Source organism: Ranitomeya imitator, chromosome 4, assembly GCF_032444005.1.
Source record: "Ranitomeya imitator isolate aRanImi1 chromosome 4, aRanImi1.pri, whole genome shotgun sequence".
Taxonomy (NCBI): domain Eukaryota; kingdom Metazoa; phylum Chordata; class Amphibia; order Anura; family Dendrobatidae; genus Ranitomeya; species Ranitomeya imitator.
In genome coordinates this window covers 434,890,572-434,908,364 of record NC_091285.1, presented here as the reverse complement: position 1 = coordinate 434,908,364, position 17,793 = coordinate 434,890,572, and the positions used below count along the sequence as shown (strand labels likewise).

The window sequence follows — 17,793 nt, the reverse complement described above, 5'->3', positions numbered from 1 at the left end:
TCTCCTCCACTATTAGGGTACGTCACTCAGTTGTTATCAAGGCTACCTGGTTAGGGGCCCACTCAGAAGCTTCGCGATTTTTGGACCACTCTTCTTTTGCCAACTGCTCCGGGGTCTCATATTTGAAGGGGGGCCTTCTCCCACCAGCAATTTTAAGATCCCTCCACAGGTGTTCAATGAGCTTTGGATATGGCCTCATTGCTGGCCACTTCAGAACTCTTCAGTGCTTAATTTCCATCCATTTCTGGGTGATTCTTAAAATATGTTTGTGGTCATTGTCCTGCTGGAAGAACCATGACCTGGGACACAAACCCAGTTTTCTGACACTGGGCACTACATTGTGACCCAAAATCCTTTGGCACTTGATGACTTCACTGTAAGCAAGGCAACATGAAATCTGGAGAATACCAGAGACAGCAAAACAACCTCAAAATATCTTTGAAACTCCTCCATATTTGATTGTAGGTACTGTGTTCTTTCCTTTGTAAGCCTCGTTATGTTTTCAGTAAATCGTAGAATGATGTGCTTTACCAAAAAGCTCCATACTGGACTCATCTGTCCACAAACTTGCTAGTACATGTAAGGACAAGGTCCTATGTTCTATGCAGGTGTCGCTTCCTACAGGGAGCACTTTTCTCTCATTTTTCCCTTTATCTGTCCACGAGATGCTTTTCTAGAAAGATTTTGGCTTACTCGCATACATTGCGGCAAACTGCAGTCTAGCTTTTTATGTCTCGGTGTCAGCAGTGGGATCCTCCTGGGTCTCCTGCCATAGCGTTTCATTTCATTGAAATGTTGACAGATAGGATGCATCAGTGTCAGCGTGAACTGAGCCTGCAGGACAGCTTGTACTTCTTTGGAACTTGATTAGGGTTGCTTATCCACTAGCCGAACTATCCTGCGTTTCATCAATTTTTGTCTGCCATCCACATCCAGGGAGATTAGCTAAAAGGGCCATGGGTTGTAAACATCTCTATAATTTTGCGCACCATGACAAAGAAGCATCAAGATCTCTGGAGATGGACTTGTAACCTTGAGAATGTTGATATATTTCAACAATTTGAATTCTCTTCTCCTCTTTCTGTTCTCCATGCTTAGTGTGGCACACGCAGACACAAGATGCAAAGACTGAGTCAACTGCTCCCCTTTTAATCTGGCTTCAGGTTTAATTTTCATATTCCCACAACTGTTACTTGCCAAAGGTGAGTTTGAACAAGCATCATATGTTTGAAACAAAGTCGTTTACCCACAATTTTGGAAACATGCCAACAATTTTGTATGGCCCATTTTTTGGGATATGTGTGAACTGAGGTCCAATTTGACTTTGTTTTCTCTGCTTTTTTGTGTTGTTACAATACACACAAAGGAAATAAAGCAGTGGTTTAGCAAAATATGTAATTGCAATAATTTTCTGGGAGAAATACTATATTTTCTGGAACAAATTCAAGACTGACAACACTTTTGGCCATGACTGTATTTATAAGAACTGAACAGCAGCCTCATCTCATGAAAATCGGCTTATTGTAGCTTATTTTTGTAAAAGATACATCGCGTGATGCTTTGTAGCAATTCAAGCTATTTACATAACAGAAGTTTTACGTTTCTTTTCTCCAGGAATTGGAACATTGTAGCGTAGTCTCCAGCCTGTCCATACCTATAGTTCTAGGTGAAAGTTACAAAGATAAATCTTGTTTCAACCAGATTACTAGAAAAGTCCAGCTATAACAGGCTCTACTGATAACCAAAGCCATGCAAACCATCTTCCAGGTTAAGGCATCCTTCGAAACCTGACAAGACCTGAGGGTACGACCATGTGAATTAGGTTTCAAAGCAGAAACACAGAAAGCAGATATAAATGGAAGATTAGCATCCAAATGCAAGTTTCACATCTTAATAGTCCTTTCTTCTCAGTCTAGCTTTAGTAAGTAGGCAATTCATTCTACTACCGGTTTGCGGAGGGTCCGGCTTTGGATTTGCTATAAAAGACTCCCGCTAATGTCACACCAGAGTAACTGTGGGTTTTTATTGCTATGTAAAACATTTTAGAGTTGCCACATCTATTTGGAAAGTGTGATCACCCACATGAAGGGGTGTTATTAGATGCTACATAAGGAAAGACTCAGCCAAAATAAAATTTGCATTTTTGGGGGCTTCCTGTAATTCACATGTAAATGATGATGATTTACACTAAAACAGTAAAAACAAAAAAAAACAAAATAACCCTAACAGCTACAAAACATATGTAAAGTTAAATTCCCACAATGAGTATTTGGTGTGTTGTGTTTGTAAGCAAAAAATGCAGCATCTTACAGTTCCAGCAAAATGGATGGGATTTATAGAAATCTCCTGCCCACTGTGCTTCTTATTTACTCAGCATAACCTGACCTGCGGGGCGGGTTTCAAATCACAACATGTCAACTTCTATTGCTGTTAAATATACGTTTTATTTGAGGATTTTCTTCATCAATTTGAATGAGATGGAAATTTGCAAATAAAAACTACATGTGCTGTTATTGCAGTTCTGTGATGGAAATGCTGAAAAAAAAACAAAAAAAAAAAACGCCTGTAATCTGCATGCGACTTTAACAAAAGTCTTAGGCTATGTGCACATGTATTTTTGAGGTCTGCGGGTTTTTCCGCAGCAGATTTGAGAAATCCGCAGGTAAAAGGCACTGTGTTTTACCTGCGGATTTACCGCGGATTTTAAGCGGATTCCACCTGCGAGACCGCTATGTGATCTGGGTAATTTTACAATGTATCCTGGGAACGCAAGATGGCGGCAGCCGCGCGCACATCACCAGAGGTTCGCTGGATCCCGTCGGGTGAGTATATAACTATTTTTTATTTTAATTATTTTTAAAAGGGATATGGTGGCCACACTGCTAAATACTACGTGGGCTGTGTTAGATACCGCGTGGCTGCTATATACTACATGGGCAGTGTTATATACTATGTGGGCTGTGTTCTATACTGCATGCTATATACTAGGTGGCCACTGTTAGATACTATGTGGGCTGTGCTATACACTACGTGGGCTGTGCTGTATACTACGTGCCCTGTGTTATATACTACGTGGGCTGTGTTATATACTGCGTGGCTGCTATATACTGCATGGCTGCTATATACTGCCATATACTGTATACTACGTGGGCTGTGTTATATACTGCGTGGCCTATATTAACGCATCGGGTATTCTACAATATGTATGTATGTATATAGCAGCCACATAATATATACCACAGGCCACGTAGTACTCCTATATACTACGTAGCCTGTGCTATATACTATGTGGCTGCTATATACATACATACATATTCTAGAATACCCGACGCGTTAGAATCGGGCCATCATCTAGTTAATATATAAACCTGGAAGAGATGCCTAACAGAAATACGGTCTATGAGATGAGTTACTTTATAACACAACAGCTATTCTCCTCTATGAGCACTTTTTATTACAGGACATAGGCATGTTATATAGTATATTGTAAAGCTGTCAGTTTTTCCATGAATTTAATTGCTTAGAATAGAGTAAATACTGGATAGAGGCGTTTTGGGGGAAAATGGGGATGTTTTGTGCCTTTTTTAAATAAAAAAATACTGCGGCCAGATATTACATGAATATGAAATTTAAAACATTAATTTCTTTGTGATGTTTGGTGCTTTTTGGGGAATAAGATGCAGCATATTATAGGAATGGCATTTTTTTCTGATATTTTTCTTAGAAGATTCTCTATAGGACTTTAAAAACATACATGTTACAAATGTAATGAATAATAATAAAAAAAAAAAACTTAGTGAAGAATATATGAAGTAAATTGTTTTTATTAAAAACAATTAAGCTAAGAGTGTGAAGGACTTCTTAAAGGGTAGTCTCAATTTTGGAAGTCAACACTGGGGTTCCAACCTCTGGGACCTGAATCAATCTTAAGAACTGTGGCTCTCAATGTGAATGTGGTTGATCATGTGCACTGACACTGCATTCATTCTTATTGGCGTGCCGGAGATAGCCGAGTGCTACAGATAGGAGAATTTCCAGGTTTGAGAACACCTCCTTGAGGCTATGTGACCACGTTGCGGATTTCTGTGCGGATTTTTCCACTCAGTTTTTTACCCGCAGATTTCCAGCCGTTCTTGTGCGGATTTCACCTGCGGTTTTACACCTGCAGATTCCTATTGAGGAGCAGGTGTAAAACGCTGCGGAATCCACACAAAGAATTGACATGCTGCAGAAAATAAACCGCAGCGTTTCCGCACGGTATTTTCCGCAGCATGTGCACTGCGGATTTTGTTTTCCATAGGTTTACATGGTACTGTACACATCATGGAAAACTGCTGCGAATCCGCAGCGTCAAATCCGCAACGTGTGCACATAGCCTAAGGCACCAATGCAATTCGATGGATGTAATGTAGAAACATTGAAGACAATGATAGATGATTTCATTGTTAAAGTGCAGTAAACACACTGACACCACACTGGTACTAGCAACAAGGCAGGTCTATAACATCCAGTTTAATTTCTTGAACACATAGCAACAAGTTGTGCAGAAAGAAGTAATTACTAACCATTACGTCAATAATACTTGAAGACCACTTGAAGAATCACTAGAAGGCAAACAGCAGCAAGTCCCCTCTACCCAAGTTGTGCTCCTACTTCATACTGTATTTAAAAATACATGAGAGAATGGATGGATCTCCAGAAAGTGTTATACACCGAGCCTTAAATGGCTATAACCTGTGTTATTTGCTACACCAGCAACAGGATTTTGTGACAATTTTAATGTAGCATCCAATGGAGCATTCTATATAAATCTCACACAAAAGGTCCAGTACAGCCTCATAAATGAACTAGAATAATGTCATAGATGTCCTAGTATAGCCTCATTAATGACCCACTATAGCCCCATTGATGGCCCAGTACAGCCTCATAGATGGCCCATTATAGTGATATAGATGTCCTAGTATAGCCTCATTGATGATCCACTATAGCCCCATTGATGGCCCAGTACAGCCTTATAGATGGCCCATTATAGTGATATAGATGTCCTAGTATAGCCTCATTGATGACCCACTATAGCCCCATTGATGGCCCAGTACAGCCTCACAGATGGGCCCAGTACAGCCTCATAGATGGGCCCAGTACAGCCTCACAGATGGGCCCAGTACAGCCTCATAGATGGGCCCAGTACAGCCTCATAGATGGGCCCAGTACAGCCTCATGTACAGCCTCATAGATGGGCTCAGTACAGCCTCATAGATGGGCCCAGTACAGCCTCACAGATGAACCAGTATAATAATATAGATGTCCCAGTATAGCCTCATCGATGGCCCACTATATCCTTATAGATAGCCCAGTATAGCCTCATAGATGGCCCAATATAACCTCGTGTATGGCCTAATATAGCCTCATCGATGGCTATGATTGCTGCATTATGGTTTATACTACTGGGGTCTTGAGAGCTCTAATATGGACATGTGATTAATCCCTTACTATTCCCAGACACTACAAGAGAGGTTAGAGAATATGTATTAATAAATTAGGCAAACATATGATGGTCCCTCTTACCAGCAATCTAAACTCCATTGGTCACAAATGTTCATATATAAAAGGGAATTTTGTTTCGAGATCAGATTTCATAAAGGCAAGACAATGAAGTTGATTGTTATGCCATCTGTACAAAAGGGTTTTCCGGGACCATTTTATATTTTTACTATGGGCCTAAGAACTGGCGGCCAGGTAGTTGCCAACTATCTGCCTGTTCTACCCAGCACCAACTCAAGGTGGTCATGGACTGCTCTTGCTGGCGATTCTGCTGATCATGTTAACAGAACAGTTCTTCCGGGCTGCTCTGTTGATGGGGCGTGATTGCTGAAGTCATATTGATTGACAGTCAGCTTCTTGCAGTTAGGCAGTGGGGAGCCGGCTGCCAATCAGCAAGATATTGGCAGTCACATCAGTCAACATGACATTAGCAGATTACCAGTAAGAATGGGCTGAGACAACTCTGAGCCAACAGAGGTCGCGGCAAGCATAACAGGCAGGAAGTTAGCAACCACCTGCCTGTTAGTTCTTAGGCCCATAGTAAAAAAAATAATTTAGTCCCAAATAACCCCTTTAGGGAGGTAGCACAGACCAAAAGGAAACAGTGTAATGTAAAACAAGTATATTCAGCTGTGCTGCCATTTTGTGCAAGTACATTTTGGGACTAGTGTCAAACACAACAATTGTTGGCTAATCACACTAACATTGGCTAAGTGCATGGTCATGTTTTATAGGAGTGGGTATTACTATCCAGGTTTCTCTAGATCATAATCCTTCCCGTATTGGATATGACCCAAAAGGTTGTACACTTATGAGGTGTACAATGGAAAAAACACCATCACATAAAGACAAAACAAACAATTGTGGTCTGAAGTAAAAGTCTTGTGACAACTTTTGTAAGAGGATAATTTCACATTTCATTGTACTTTGCAGCCACTTAAGCCTCCATGACAGTATAAGGTGCCCATAAACCCGTCTCCTAAGAAGTTAGATATATTTCCAGATGGTCTACAAATAATGACCATCTAGAGTCGGATCCAGCATCAATTAAGAGCATTTCCAAATATAAGGTATGTTTGTATATGGATGTAATTAACAACCTTGTGTAAATACAACAGAAGATTAAAGAGGCCTTAAGTGCCATTGTCATTACTATAGATTGAGTCATGTTTCCAGAGCATGACCCTTTTTGGCCAAACATCAAAATTCAAAAAGCCCATAGTTTGGACAGGACTTCTGCCCATCACGACACTCTTTACATGTACCAGGTATCAGCAGCCTGCGACACTCTGGCTGTCGTGAAGCTACAACCAGGATGCTTTGGAAGTTTTGATTTGTGTATGCAGTATACAGTGAAAGCTACCATGATAAGAGTGAAAATTATAAATTAGGGTCAAAATTAAGAACCGACCAACATACAATTAGTAGATAAAACTATACTTGCTGTCATTTGTGCCACTTTTAGGTTATGCGCACACGTTGAGTACAATTTCTGCACCATTACTACAGTTCTTGGAACGAAAAACGCAGCTGCAAAAAAAACAAAACACGTTTTTGGTGCATTTTTGCCCTGCATTTTTTACTGATTTGAGTGAAGTCAATGGCGAAAAACGCAGGGCAAAAACTCACAGAATTCACATGCCACAGATTATGTTCTGCACCAAATCTGCGAGTCAAATATATTCAGCCTGTGCATGACACTTCAGGTATCTCATTCACTTTGATGACACCAGGTTTTGCTTCAAGTTGGGTTAACAAATCCACACAGAAAAAATCGCAGCAAAAATGCAATGTGTGAAAACAGTCTTACCCTGTAGTGTTTTAATCAGTTTTTTTTGCATCAAAATTTAAAAACCAAGAGGAGTGGGGGAAACATGAAAAAGAAAAAAATCTATAATGCAAAAATTTGTATCCATGCCATAGCTTTAACCTATTCCTGGTTTTAGCTCACAAGATGGGAGGCTCCAATCCCTGAAAAAGCAATTTACGAAATTATGTTAGAAGGAAAGCTGGTAATGGCCTCCTTCATACAATGTCACCACTTACATGGCCCTACAAACACCACAAACCAAAATATATGAGCCGAATTCATCAAAATTAGTGTTCTATTATGTCAATGTTCTGCCGTACGTCACCACAAGAGATCATCTCCAACCAAGTGTATGAGGAATGTGTCTGGCACGCTCAGCTGTGCACGATCTCAGCTTTTCAAAGAGATGGCCAAGCTGGCGAGAACCAACATTGAAATATAATTTTGTGACATTTCAAAACAGTTTTTTAAAACAGAATTCCGGTGAAGACAGTTTGATGGATATGCCCCTTTGCTTTTCAATTTACACTATAAGGGTAATAATAATAATAATTTTATTTACGGTATATAGCGCCAACATATTCCGCAGCGCTTTACAAATTATAGAGGGGATTTGTACAGACAATAAACATTACAGCATAACAGAAATCACAGTTCAAAACAGATACCAAGAGGAATGAGGGCCCTGCTCGCAAGCTTACAGACTATAGGAAAAAGGGAGACACGAGAGGTGGATGGTAACAATTGCTTTAGTTATTCGGACAGCCATAGTGTAAGGCTCAGGTGTTCGTGTAAAGCTGCATGAACCAGTTACCTGCCTAAGTATGTAACAGTACAGACACAGAGGGCTATTAACTGCATAAAGTGAATGAGAACATGATGCGAGGAACCTGATTATGGTTTAAGGTTTTTTGTTGTTGTTTTTTTGTGTGGATCACATAGGGATAGTTAGGTTAATGCATTGAGGCGGTAGGCCAGTCTGAACAAATGCATTTTTAGGGTACGCTTAAAACTGTGGGGATTAATCTTATTAACCTGGGTAGTGCATAGGGTAGCTTTTTGCTAGAGCATTTTGGTCTTAAAGAAATTAAGACTATGAAAAACAGCAACAATCTGAGTGAGATTTCAGTCTTTCACAGGGGGCACAAAAAAATAAAGACACGGCTATACAAAGCTGGCATACTGCAACTCTTCAAATCACCTTAAAAAAGCACTGCCATCCATGTTTTTTATTACATGTGTGTGTATATGTGCCTGTAAAGCAGTGTAAGGGTATGTGCACACGCTGCGGATTTTGCTGCCGATCCGCGGCGGTTTTGACGCTGCGGATCTGCAGCTGTTTTCCATGAGTTTACAGTACCATGTAAACCTATGGAAAACAAAATCCGCAGTGCACATGCTGCAGAAAAAACCCCGCGGAAATGCAAAAACAGGTGGGGAAAAATCCGCAAGCATCCCACCTACGTGTGCACATACCCTAAGCGTATTAATATAGTCACCTACCACTGCGGACACCAGAGAGAAGAACGGTAGGCGAGTATATTAACACACTTACACTACATTACATACACTTAATAAAAAAAAATATTGACGGAAGTTCTACTTTAACTTTTATATTCTGAAAAAGAAAGCAAATTATGTATTTTTATGATGTAATATTACAACCAGTACAATCACACCAGGTTTATACTTACCAGTATACGACCAACTGTGTCCTGCAAAGAAAAGATAACTCGTTATTTTTTTGGAATCTCATCAGATTTTTCACAGATTTACAAACTACAAGGAAATGCACAATTTCTCTTCGCTGGACACAGAATGATACTTCTTGTTGAGCTCTGTCATATTTGCACTATTCAGTTCTGTTACATTACAAACCTGAACAATTACATTTATGGCCGTGCCATTGACTAGAATTGCATGTCAGGTTTCTGTCACGTTGTCTGTTCGCACTTTTTTTTTTCCCCATTGGAAATATGATGAAATCTGTGATGGAGACTGTAATCAATTTTGCATTTCAAGATTTTGTTCTTCACTGCCACTTCTTGGGATTTAAGAACATTTTGAGTAAATCTAAATTCACACACTTTTGCGCAGTCCAAGAAAATAATACAAAACAGCACACGGACCCAGAGTTTCATTGGTCCAAATACATATCAGCTTTAGAAACGGATGGAACATGTCCTGCTCTCATCTCACTTTGCAAATCAGACTCGGCCATTAAAGTCTATTGGGATCAGTATAGAACACAGAAGATCTACTTTATCCTTCCATGTTCCGTCGTTTGTCATTCATTTTTCACTGATCCACTGTTAAGAGTCAATGGATAAAAGTTCAGACTCTATATACCTTTTTTGGTTTTTAAAACTCAGATGCAGCATAAAGGCAATACAGATGACGCAAGAGAAAAATGGTCACATAGATATAAGTCACAGATAGAAAAAATAGACACGGATGTATGAATGCAACCGATCAATAGTTTTAGAGCTCCGTTATATAGAAATTTGATTTCAACAGTGTTAAAAAAATGCCTTGAATTTCAAATTCGGAGTTGTTGTTTTTTTTAAACACATTTTGAATTTTGCGTTTTATACAGAATCATATGGAGAAAACGTCAGGGAAAGCAATACACCTAGATTATGGCTATTGATATTAAAAAAGAAGAAGAAGAAGAAGTCATATACCAAAGTATTTTTCTTTTGTTGCAATTACCATTTTAAACTATGACCTTGCAAGTATTAGCCCACAACTTTTCATATTAAAAAAAAAGAAGCAAAATTCTATGCTTGAATCCAATTTTACATAGTACGGCTAATAATCTCATCTTATTTGGGCAGTAATTATATAGTATCTTCTTACTTTCAGATATATATTTAATTCTCTTTGTTCTAACAGTGCTGTGTTCTAACATTAGCAAAAAAAATTTTGCCAACAAAACTTTAAAAAAAAGAAAAAACAGGTACACAACTCAATTCTTTTAAAGTCATAAATAAGTCTAGATCAATTTTGATATGCCTTACCTTCAGAAGCAGCCTGTGTGGCAGGCAGGACCAGTATGAAGAGCAGTCTGTACATCTGTGCCAGTTTCAGTGTCAGTAGTGGGGCCATTGATTCCCTCTGTTCTGGGCACTATTTCTCCTTCATACACAGCCCTGCACAATAACCTCTCAGTTTCATACAAGTGACTGCTGTCAGGCTCAGCCCAGAGTCCTCCGTCACCAATAACACAGCACAGCTTGTTACCTGGCACAGCCTCGGACTCCTCCTTCCTACCTCCTCTACATCTCTAAAGAATGATCATACCTGAGAAAGGCCTGACCATTGTTCTGTATTGATGAACGGTTATAGGAACGGTGAGAAAGATCATTCATCAAGCAAAAAGCAATCTGTACAGTAAAAGTTCAAAGTCTATCGCATAAGGCAACATCTACGAAGCCGGCGCTGACATGGTCAGACTTTTTCCTCTGCAAGTGATTAAAGGGACTCTGTCACCTGAATTTGGCGGGACTGGTTTTGGGTCATATGGGTGGAGTTTTCGGGTGTTTGATTCACCCTTTCCTTACCCGCTGGCTGCAATATTGGATTGAAGTTCATTCTCTGTCCTCTATAGTACACGCCTGCGCAAAGCAATCTTGCCTTGTGCAGGCGTGTACTATGGAGGACAGAGAATGAACTTCAATCCAATATTGCAGCCGGCATGCAGCCAGCGGGTAAGGAAAGGGTGAATCAAACACCCGAAAACTCCGCCCATATGACCCAAAACCAGTCCCGCCAAATTCAGGTGACAGGTTCCCTTTAAGAATTAGTAATTGAACGATTGACGTAAAAAATATTTCTTTTGTTGTAATATGACTTTCATCATCAAAGATAATAGGAAAAAAAAAAGTAAAAACTGATCCAAGTGTCTCTTGGCTTTAATAGATGTACCATTTTTAAGAGCACTTAATAATACATTAGTAAATATTTGGGTAATGACCCAAGTTTCGGCATTTTAGCTAAACAATATGGGCTGAATGTGCAGACTCTCAGCTTTAGGGCTTGCTCACACTGTCGTATAACACTGCCGAGAGTTGTCCGATATTTTATCGGCCCAGTGTTGGGGCAGTGCAAATAAGCAATTATTTTCTCATGCCCTTTCAGTAAGAGAAAACAATCACAGCATGCAGCGAGTGCATTGGATCGCATGCCCCCATACAAGTCTATGGGTGCGTGTGACACACCAGACTGCACTCTGATGTCATCTGAGTGCAGTCCGATTCCCGTAGACACTGGCAATGGAGAAATTACTTTCTCCATTTCCTCTGCACCTGTGCTGTGATTCTCTCATGAGAGAGAATTAGAGCACAGTGCACTGACAGTCGGATAATAATAATAATGATTGCAAAAAAGATGGCACTTGCCACTACAGATTGGTAGAACATTTCTAACATTTTGCTACACAAAAAGACCTCAGTTTCCTTAGGAAATACTTTCAATACTGAAGAAAAAAATGCTTCACAACACCCATCCAAGTGAAGAACACTCTCTAGGAAATAGGTGTTTCAATATCTAAGTCTACCATAAAGAGAAGGAAACTTCATGAGAGCAAATAAAGAGGTTTTCTTCAAAGTGCAACCCATTAATCAGCCTTAAAAATAGAAAGGCCAGATTAGACTTTGACAAAAAAAAAAAAATACATATAAAAAAGCCAGCCCAGTTCAGGAAAAGCATCCCATGGCCAGAGGAAGCGAAGATCAACCTGTACCAGAATGATGGGAAGGAGGAAGTATGGAGAAGGCTTGGAAAGGCTCATGATGCAAAGCACATCACATCCTCAGTAACACATGGTGGAGTGATGTGTGTGATGTGATGGCTTGGGCATGCATGGCTTCCATCGGCACTGGGTCACTAGTGTTTATTGATGATGTAACTGAAGACAGAAGCAGCCGGATGAATTTTGAAGTGGACAGGGCTATACTGTCAGGTCAGATTCAACCAAATGCAGTCACCAGATTTCAACCCCATCGAACATGCATTTCACATGCTTAAGACAAAACTGAACTCCGCTGCAGTAAAGGCCTACAAAGCATTACAAGGGGGGAAACCTAACACCTGGTGATGTCCGTGTTTTCCACACTTCAGTCAGTCATTGCCTGCAAAGGATTCTCTACAGAGTATTAAAAATGAATATTTTATTTATGGTAAAGGTAATTTGCCCAATTACTTTTGAGCCTCTGAAATGAGGAGGCTTTGTAGAAAAATGGTTTCAATTTCTAAGCATTTCACAGGATATTTTTTTTCAACCCCTTTAATTAAACCTGAATATCTACACTTTAATTACATTTTGGTTGTTTCATTTTTAATTAAAAAAAAATAGTGGGCTACATAACCCAAATCACAAAGAGTCGGTCACTGTCCAAATATCCCAGGACCTAACTGTTGTTCTGGGCAGATTCTATAAAATGGCAGAAAGTGTGTCTGGTGTATATTATGCTGTACACCTTAACATCTAAAAGATGACATGTTATAACACTTGTACCTAGCCATAATGCAGCTATGTAGCAATGAGGTTGTAATAAATTCCACTTGGACACCAAAATATGCCATAGATTATAGGCAGGCTGCAGATTTTCAAATCTAGAATCCATCAGGTATGTGTCCACGGTCCAAAATCCCAATGCTTTGGACACAGTGGCTACTCTGCTCCGCCCAAAAGCGATGCCCGCTTTTGTACGCACAGTGATTTCCCCTGTGTTCATTGAACACATGCAGAATCACCGCATCGTATACATAGACTGTGCTATTTATCTTGCATCGACTGAGCGTCTCCGCAAGATGAATAGACATGCTGCAGTCTGGAAAGACGTGCCGCATGTCTTTATGCGCATAGTGGAGATTGGATTTAATAAAATCCCCTCCACTATGCTGTAACATCTGGACGCTGCGGCTGTACACAGCATCCAGTCCGCAGCAAATACTGAAGGAATATGTCACATGGAAACATACCCTTAGCCTCTTATTTGTTGCAGCAATTTTCAAAGCAGATTTAATTAATTGCAAAGAAAAAAGTGAAATCTGTGGCTAAAGCTGTATCAGAGTAAACAGGTAAGGCTACTTTCACACTAGCGTCGGCCCGTCGCAGTGCGTTGGGCCGACGTACCGACGCATCCTGTGTCAACGCAGCACAACGGGGGCATCGGATGCATTATTACAGCGCATCCGCTGCCCCATTGTGAGTTGCGGGGAGGAGGGGGCGGAGTTCCGTCCGTGCATGCGCGGTCGGAAATGGCAGACACAACGCACCAAAAAACGTTACAAGCAACTTTTTTGGTGCCGACGGTCCGCCACAACACGACTCAACAGTCGCACGACAGTTGCGACGTGTGGCAATGCGTCGCTAATACAAGCCTATGGAGAAAAAACGCATCCTGCAAACAACTTTGCAGGATGCGTTTTTTCTGCATTGCGACGTGCGTCGTACGACTCTAGTGTGAAAGTAGCCTAAGCAATAGAGAAAGCCATAGCGAGTGGACTTCAAGGGCGCTGCTGATTCCAGAACGGAAGGTAAAGCTAGTTAATTGAAGGTGGTTTATTTGTCAAAATGTTTCAGAGTCAAATCTGACTCCTTCCTCAGGACAACCACACACCTAAGCCATTTTAGGGTGATTTAGGATAGTGAGAGAAAAGCAGAGTTCACAGCGCATCAATAGACGTGGGAAGACAAAGCATGGAACATTGAACAAATATTGTAGACAGTAATGTGCTGAAAAACTGCAGCAGTGAAGAAGAGAGTAGTAGCATGGGAATATTACACAAATTCAATTGATAGTTGGGGAGAGAGAGGAGAGGTGTCAGCAGCAGGGCCAGACACAATGTGATTGATCAGTGATATGGGGTGTAGCTGGTGTCTCTCCTGCTGCATTTGCATTACAATTACACATTCTTTTTCCTTAATTATTCATGCACTAAACAGCAGAAGCAAAACAGCACAATAATATAGAAAAAAATAGTAAACAAAACTCGGATGAATGTCAGATGGTGGTGCAAGGCAAGGGTGTCAAACTGCATTCCTCAAGGGCTGCAAACAGGTAATGTTTTCAGGATTTCCTTGTACTGCACAGGTAATAATTTAATCACCTACACAAATAATGAGTTGGTGATTAAATTATCACCTGTGCAGTACAAGGAAATCTTGAAAACATTACCTTTTTGCAGCCCTCGAGGAATGCAGTTTGACACCCCTGGTGCAAGGTACACCAATGTGCAAGCTAAATCAATCACAGCTGCAGGCCATTATGGGCAACCTAGGAGCCTAGGGCTACCATACTAAACATCATTAGCCCGCTCACCGATGCTTCACTGGTGAAAATACTGCTAAGCAAGGGGTTTTTTTGTTCCCAATTGAGAATCAAATCCTAAAGTGTTTGAATTCATGTCGAACAGTGAGTTTCAGGAAATTCGCATTGAACTTGATCGTCTGTAGATCGATGCACTCATCTTTAGCACATACACTACCTGTGCATAGCTATTTTTCAACTCCTGTTTAGGCTACTTTCGCACATCAGGTTTTTTCCGTGAGGCACAATACGGCGAGTTTTGAAAAAAAAAGGATCAGTTTTTTTCCCTGCCGGATCCGTTTTTTTCTCATAGAGTTGTATTAGCGCCGGATTGCGCCTGATGGTCTCTCTCTCTCTCCCCCCCAGAACAGGAAGTCCAAACGCTATCCCCGGGTTCATTAAAAAAAAAAATGGATCCGTTTCATCATTTTTTCACAATTTGCAACGGATCCGTTTTTTTTGCAAATTTCTTCAAGTGGCTTCCATGTTCTGCTTACTGCACATGTACCTACTTACATAGCATTTATTATGTCATTTTTGGCAAGGGTTGAATAATATGTTTAAAAAAATTATTAAAGGAAGCCTGTTAGGTCCAATACCTCTTAATCTGCAGATATGGTTTAAAATACATGTTAATAGCGTTATGAAAGTGCTCAGCTACTTTACTGACAGTGCGGCAAACGGGAGAAAATAAGTTTTATTTCTTTCCAGGAGCCACTGGCTTTCAGCTATACAGATGAGCCCATAGTAATTACAGTCCCCACTGATAGCAATGAGAGCAGTGGCGACTGTCATTACTGGGATGTGCGTACCGCCGCTGCTCTCAGTGCTGTGAGCGAGGACAAAAACTGCGCCGATATACCTGCATGACTAGCCACAATCAACCTTCTTTGCCTTGACAGAAAGAAACAGAGGGCGTGATGTAATATATGGCACATCACTTATCTCAGTCACAGCAGGATGATATTACCTCTAAGGCCGGGGTCACGCTTGCGAGTTCAGCGCGAATCTCTCACATCAATATCCGGCACTGCCACCGGCACTTGGGACCAGAGTGTTCAGCTACACAGAAATACATGCAGCCGCACACTCTGGTCCCGAGTGCTGGCAGCAGTGCCGGGTATTGAGGTGAGAGACTCGCGCAAGTTTCTTGCATTGCACTCGCAAGTGTGACCCCGGCCTAAGAATGAGGTCTGTGCGACTCAGAACGTATCTTATTCTGAGGAAAACAGGTGCTGTAAAGAGAAAAGAGCGCACACATAGGGTAAAACCCTTAAGGTACCTTCACACATAACGATATTGTTAACGATATCGTTGCATTTTGTGACGTAGCAACGATATCGTTAATTAAATCGTTATGTGTGACAGCGAACAACGATCAGGCCCCTGCTGGGAGATCGTTGGTCGCTGAACAAAGTCCAGAACTTTATTTCGTCGCTGGATCTCCCGTGGACATCGCTGGATCGGAGTGTGTGACACCGATCCAGCGATGTCTTCACTGGTAACCAGGGTAAACATCGGGTAACTAAGCGCAGGGCCGCGCTTAGTAACCCGATGTTTACCCTGGTTACCATCCTAAAAGTAAAAAAACAAACACTACATACTTACCTACCGCTGTCTGTCCCCGGCGCTGTGCTCTGCACTCCTCCTGCACTGGCTGTGAGCGTCAGTCAGCCGGAAAGCAGAGCGGTGACATCACCGCTCTGCTTTCCGGCCGCTGTGCTCACACAGACAGTACAGGAGGAGTGCAGGAAGCAGAGCGCCGGGGACAGACAGCGTTAGGTAAGTATGTACTGTTTGTTTTTTTTACTTTTAGGATGGTAACCAGGGTAAACATCGGGTTACTAAGCGCGGCCCTGCGCTTAGTTACCCAATGTTTACCCTGGTTACCGGCATCGTTGGTCGCTGGAGAGCGGTCTGTGTGACAGCTCTCCAGCGACCAAACAGCGACGCTGCAGCGATCCGGATCGTTGTCGGTATCGCTGCAGCGTCGCTTAATGTGAAGGGGCCTTTAGGCTATGTTCACACGTTTCAGTTTTGCTGTGTTAAGTTGCCGTCACACTAGCAGTAATTGGTCAGTATTTTACATCAGTATGGATCGCCCCCAGAGTAGGGCAATGGGGTACTCGGCACCGGGTCCTGTGGTTCGGGGGATGTCATGGTGGCTGACCCGGTCCGTGGCCCTCAGGGGTGTCCAGTAAAAGAGTTTATATATGGGCAAGTGTTATGACCTGGTGGTTAGGACAATAATGGACCTGGTGGTTAAGAGCACACGGAATGACCTGATAGTTACAAATAATATAGGACGAGCTCTGAGACGTGGGAACTCTGCTGACCGCAATCCCTAATCCTATCACACACACTAGAAATAGCCGTGGATTGCTCCTAACGCTCCCTATGCAACTCGTCACAGCCTAAGGAACTAGCTAGCCCTGAAGATAGAAAAATAAAGCCTACCTTGCCTCAGAGAAATTCCCCAAAGGAAAAGGCAGCCCCCCACATATAATGACTGTGAGTAAAGATGAAAATTACAAACACAGAGATGAAATAGATTTAGCAAAGTGAGGCCCGACTTACTGAACAGACTGAGGATAGGAAAGGTAACTTTGCGGTCAGCACAAAAAACTACAAAAAGACCACGCAGAGGGCGCAAAAAGACCCTCCGCACCGACTCACGGTGCGGAGGCGCTCCCTCTGCGTCCCAGAGCTTCCAGCAAGCAAGACAGAAATCAAAATAGCAAGCTGGACAGAAAAATAGCAAACAGAGAAAAACAAGCAGGAACTTAGCTTCTGCTGGGAAGACAGGTCACAAGAACGATCCAGGAGAGAACTAGACCAATACTGGAACATTGACAGGTGGCATGGAGCAAAGATCTAAGTGGAGTTAAATAGAGCAGCCACCTAACGAATTAACCTCGTCACCTGTGGAAGGAAACTCAGAAGCCGCAACCCCACTCACAACCACCAGAGGAAGCCCATGGACAGAACCAGCCGAAGTACCATTCATGACCACAGGAGGGAGCTTGACAACAGAATTCACAACAGTACCCCCCCCCTTGAGGAGGGGTCACCGAACCCTCACCAGAGCCCCCAGGCCGACCAGGACGAGCCAAATGAAAGGCACGA

The 17,793-nt window shown here is 41.7% G+C and overlaps 1 protein-coding gene across 1 annotated transcript in view; it reads right to left on the bottom strand.

Annotated features, from left to right (window-relative positions):
- Nucleotides 1-10,541, bottom strand: part of CA12 (carbonic anhydrase 12) — a 29,826-nt gene extending 19,285 nt beyond the window's left edge. The window contains exons 1-2 of the mRNA XM_069765577.1: nucleotides 10,372-10,541; nucleotides 9,046-9,066 (exon numbers count right to left, since the gene is read on the bottom strand). Of these exons, the coding sequence (XP_069621678.1) occupies nucleotides 9,046-9,066; nucleotides 10,372-10,459 (109 nt within the window). The 5' untranslated portion in view covers nucleotides 10,460-10,541. The remainder of the gene's footprint in view (nucleotides 1-9,045; nucleotides 9,067-10,371) is intronic.
- Between the last annotated feature and the right edge of the window lie 7,252 nt (nucleotides 10,542-17,793).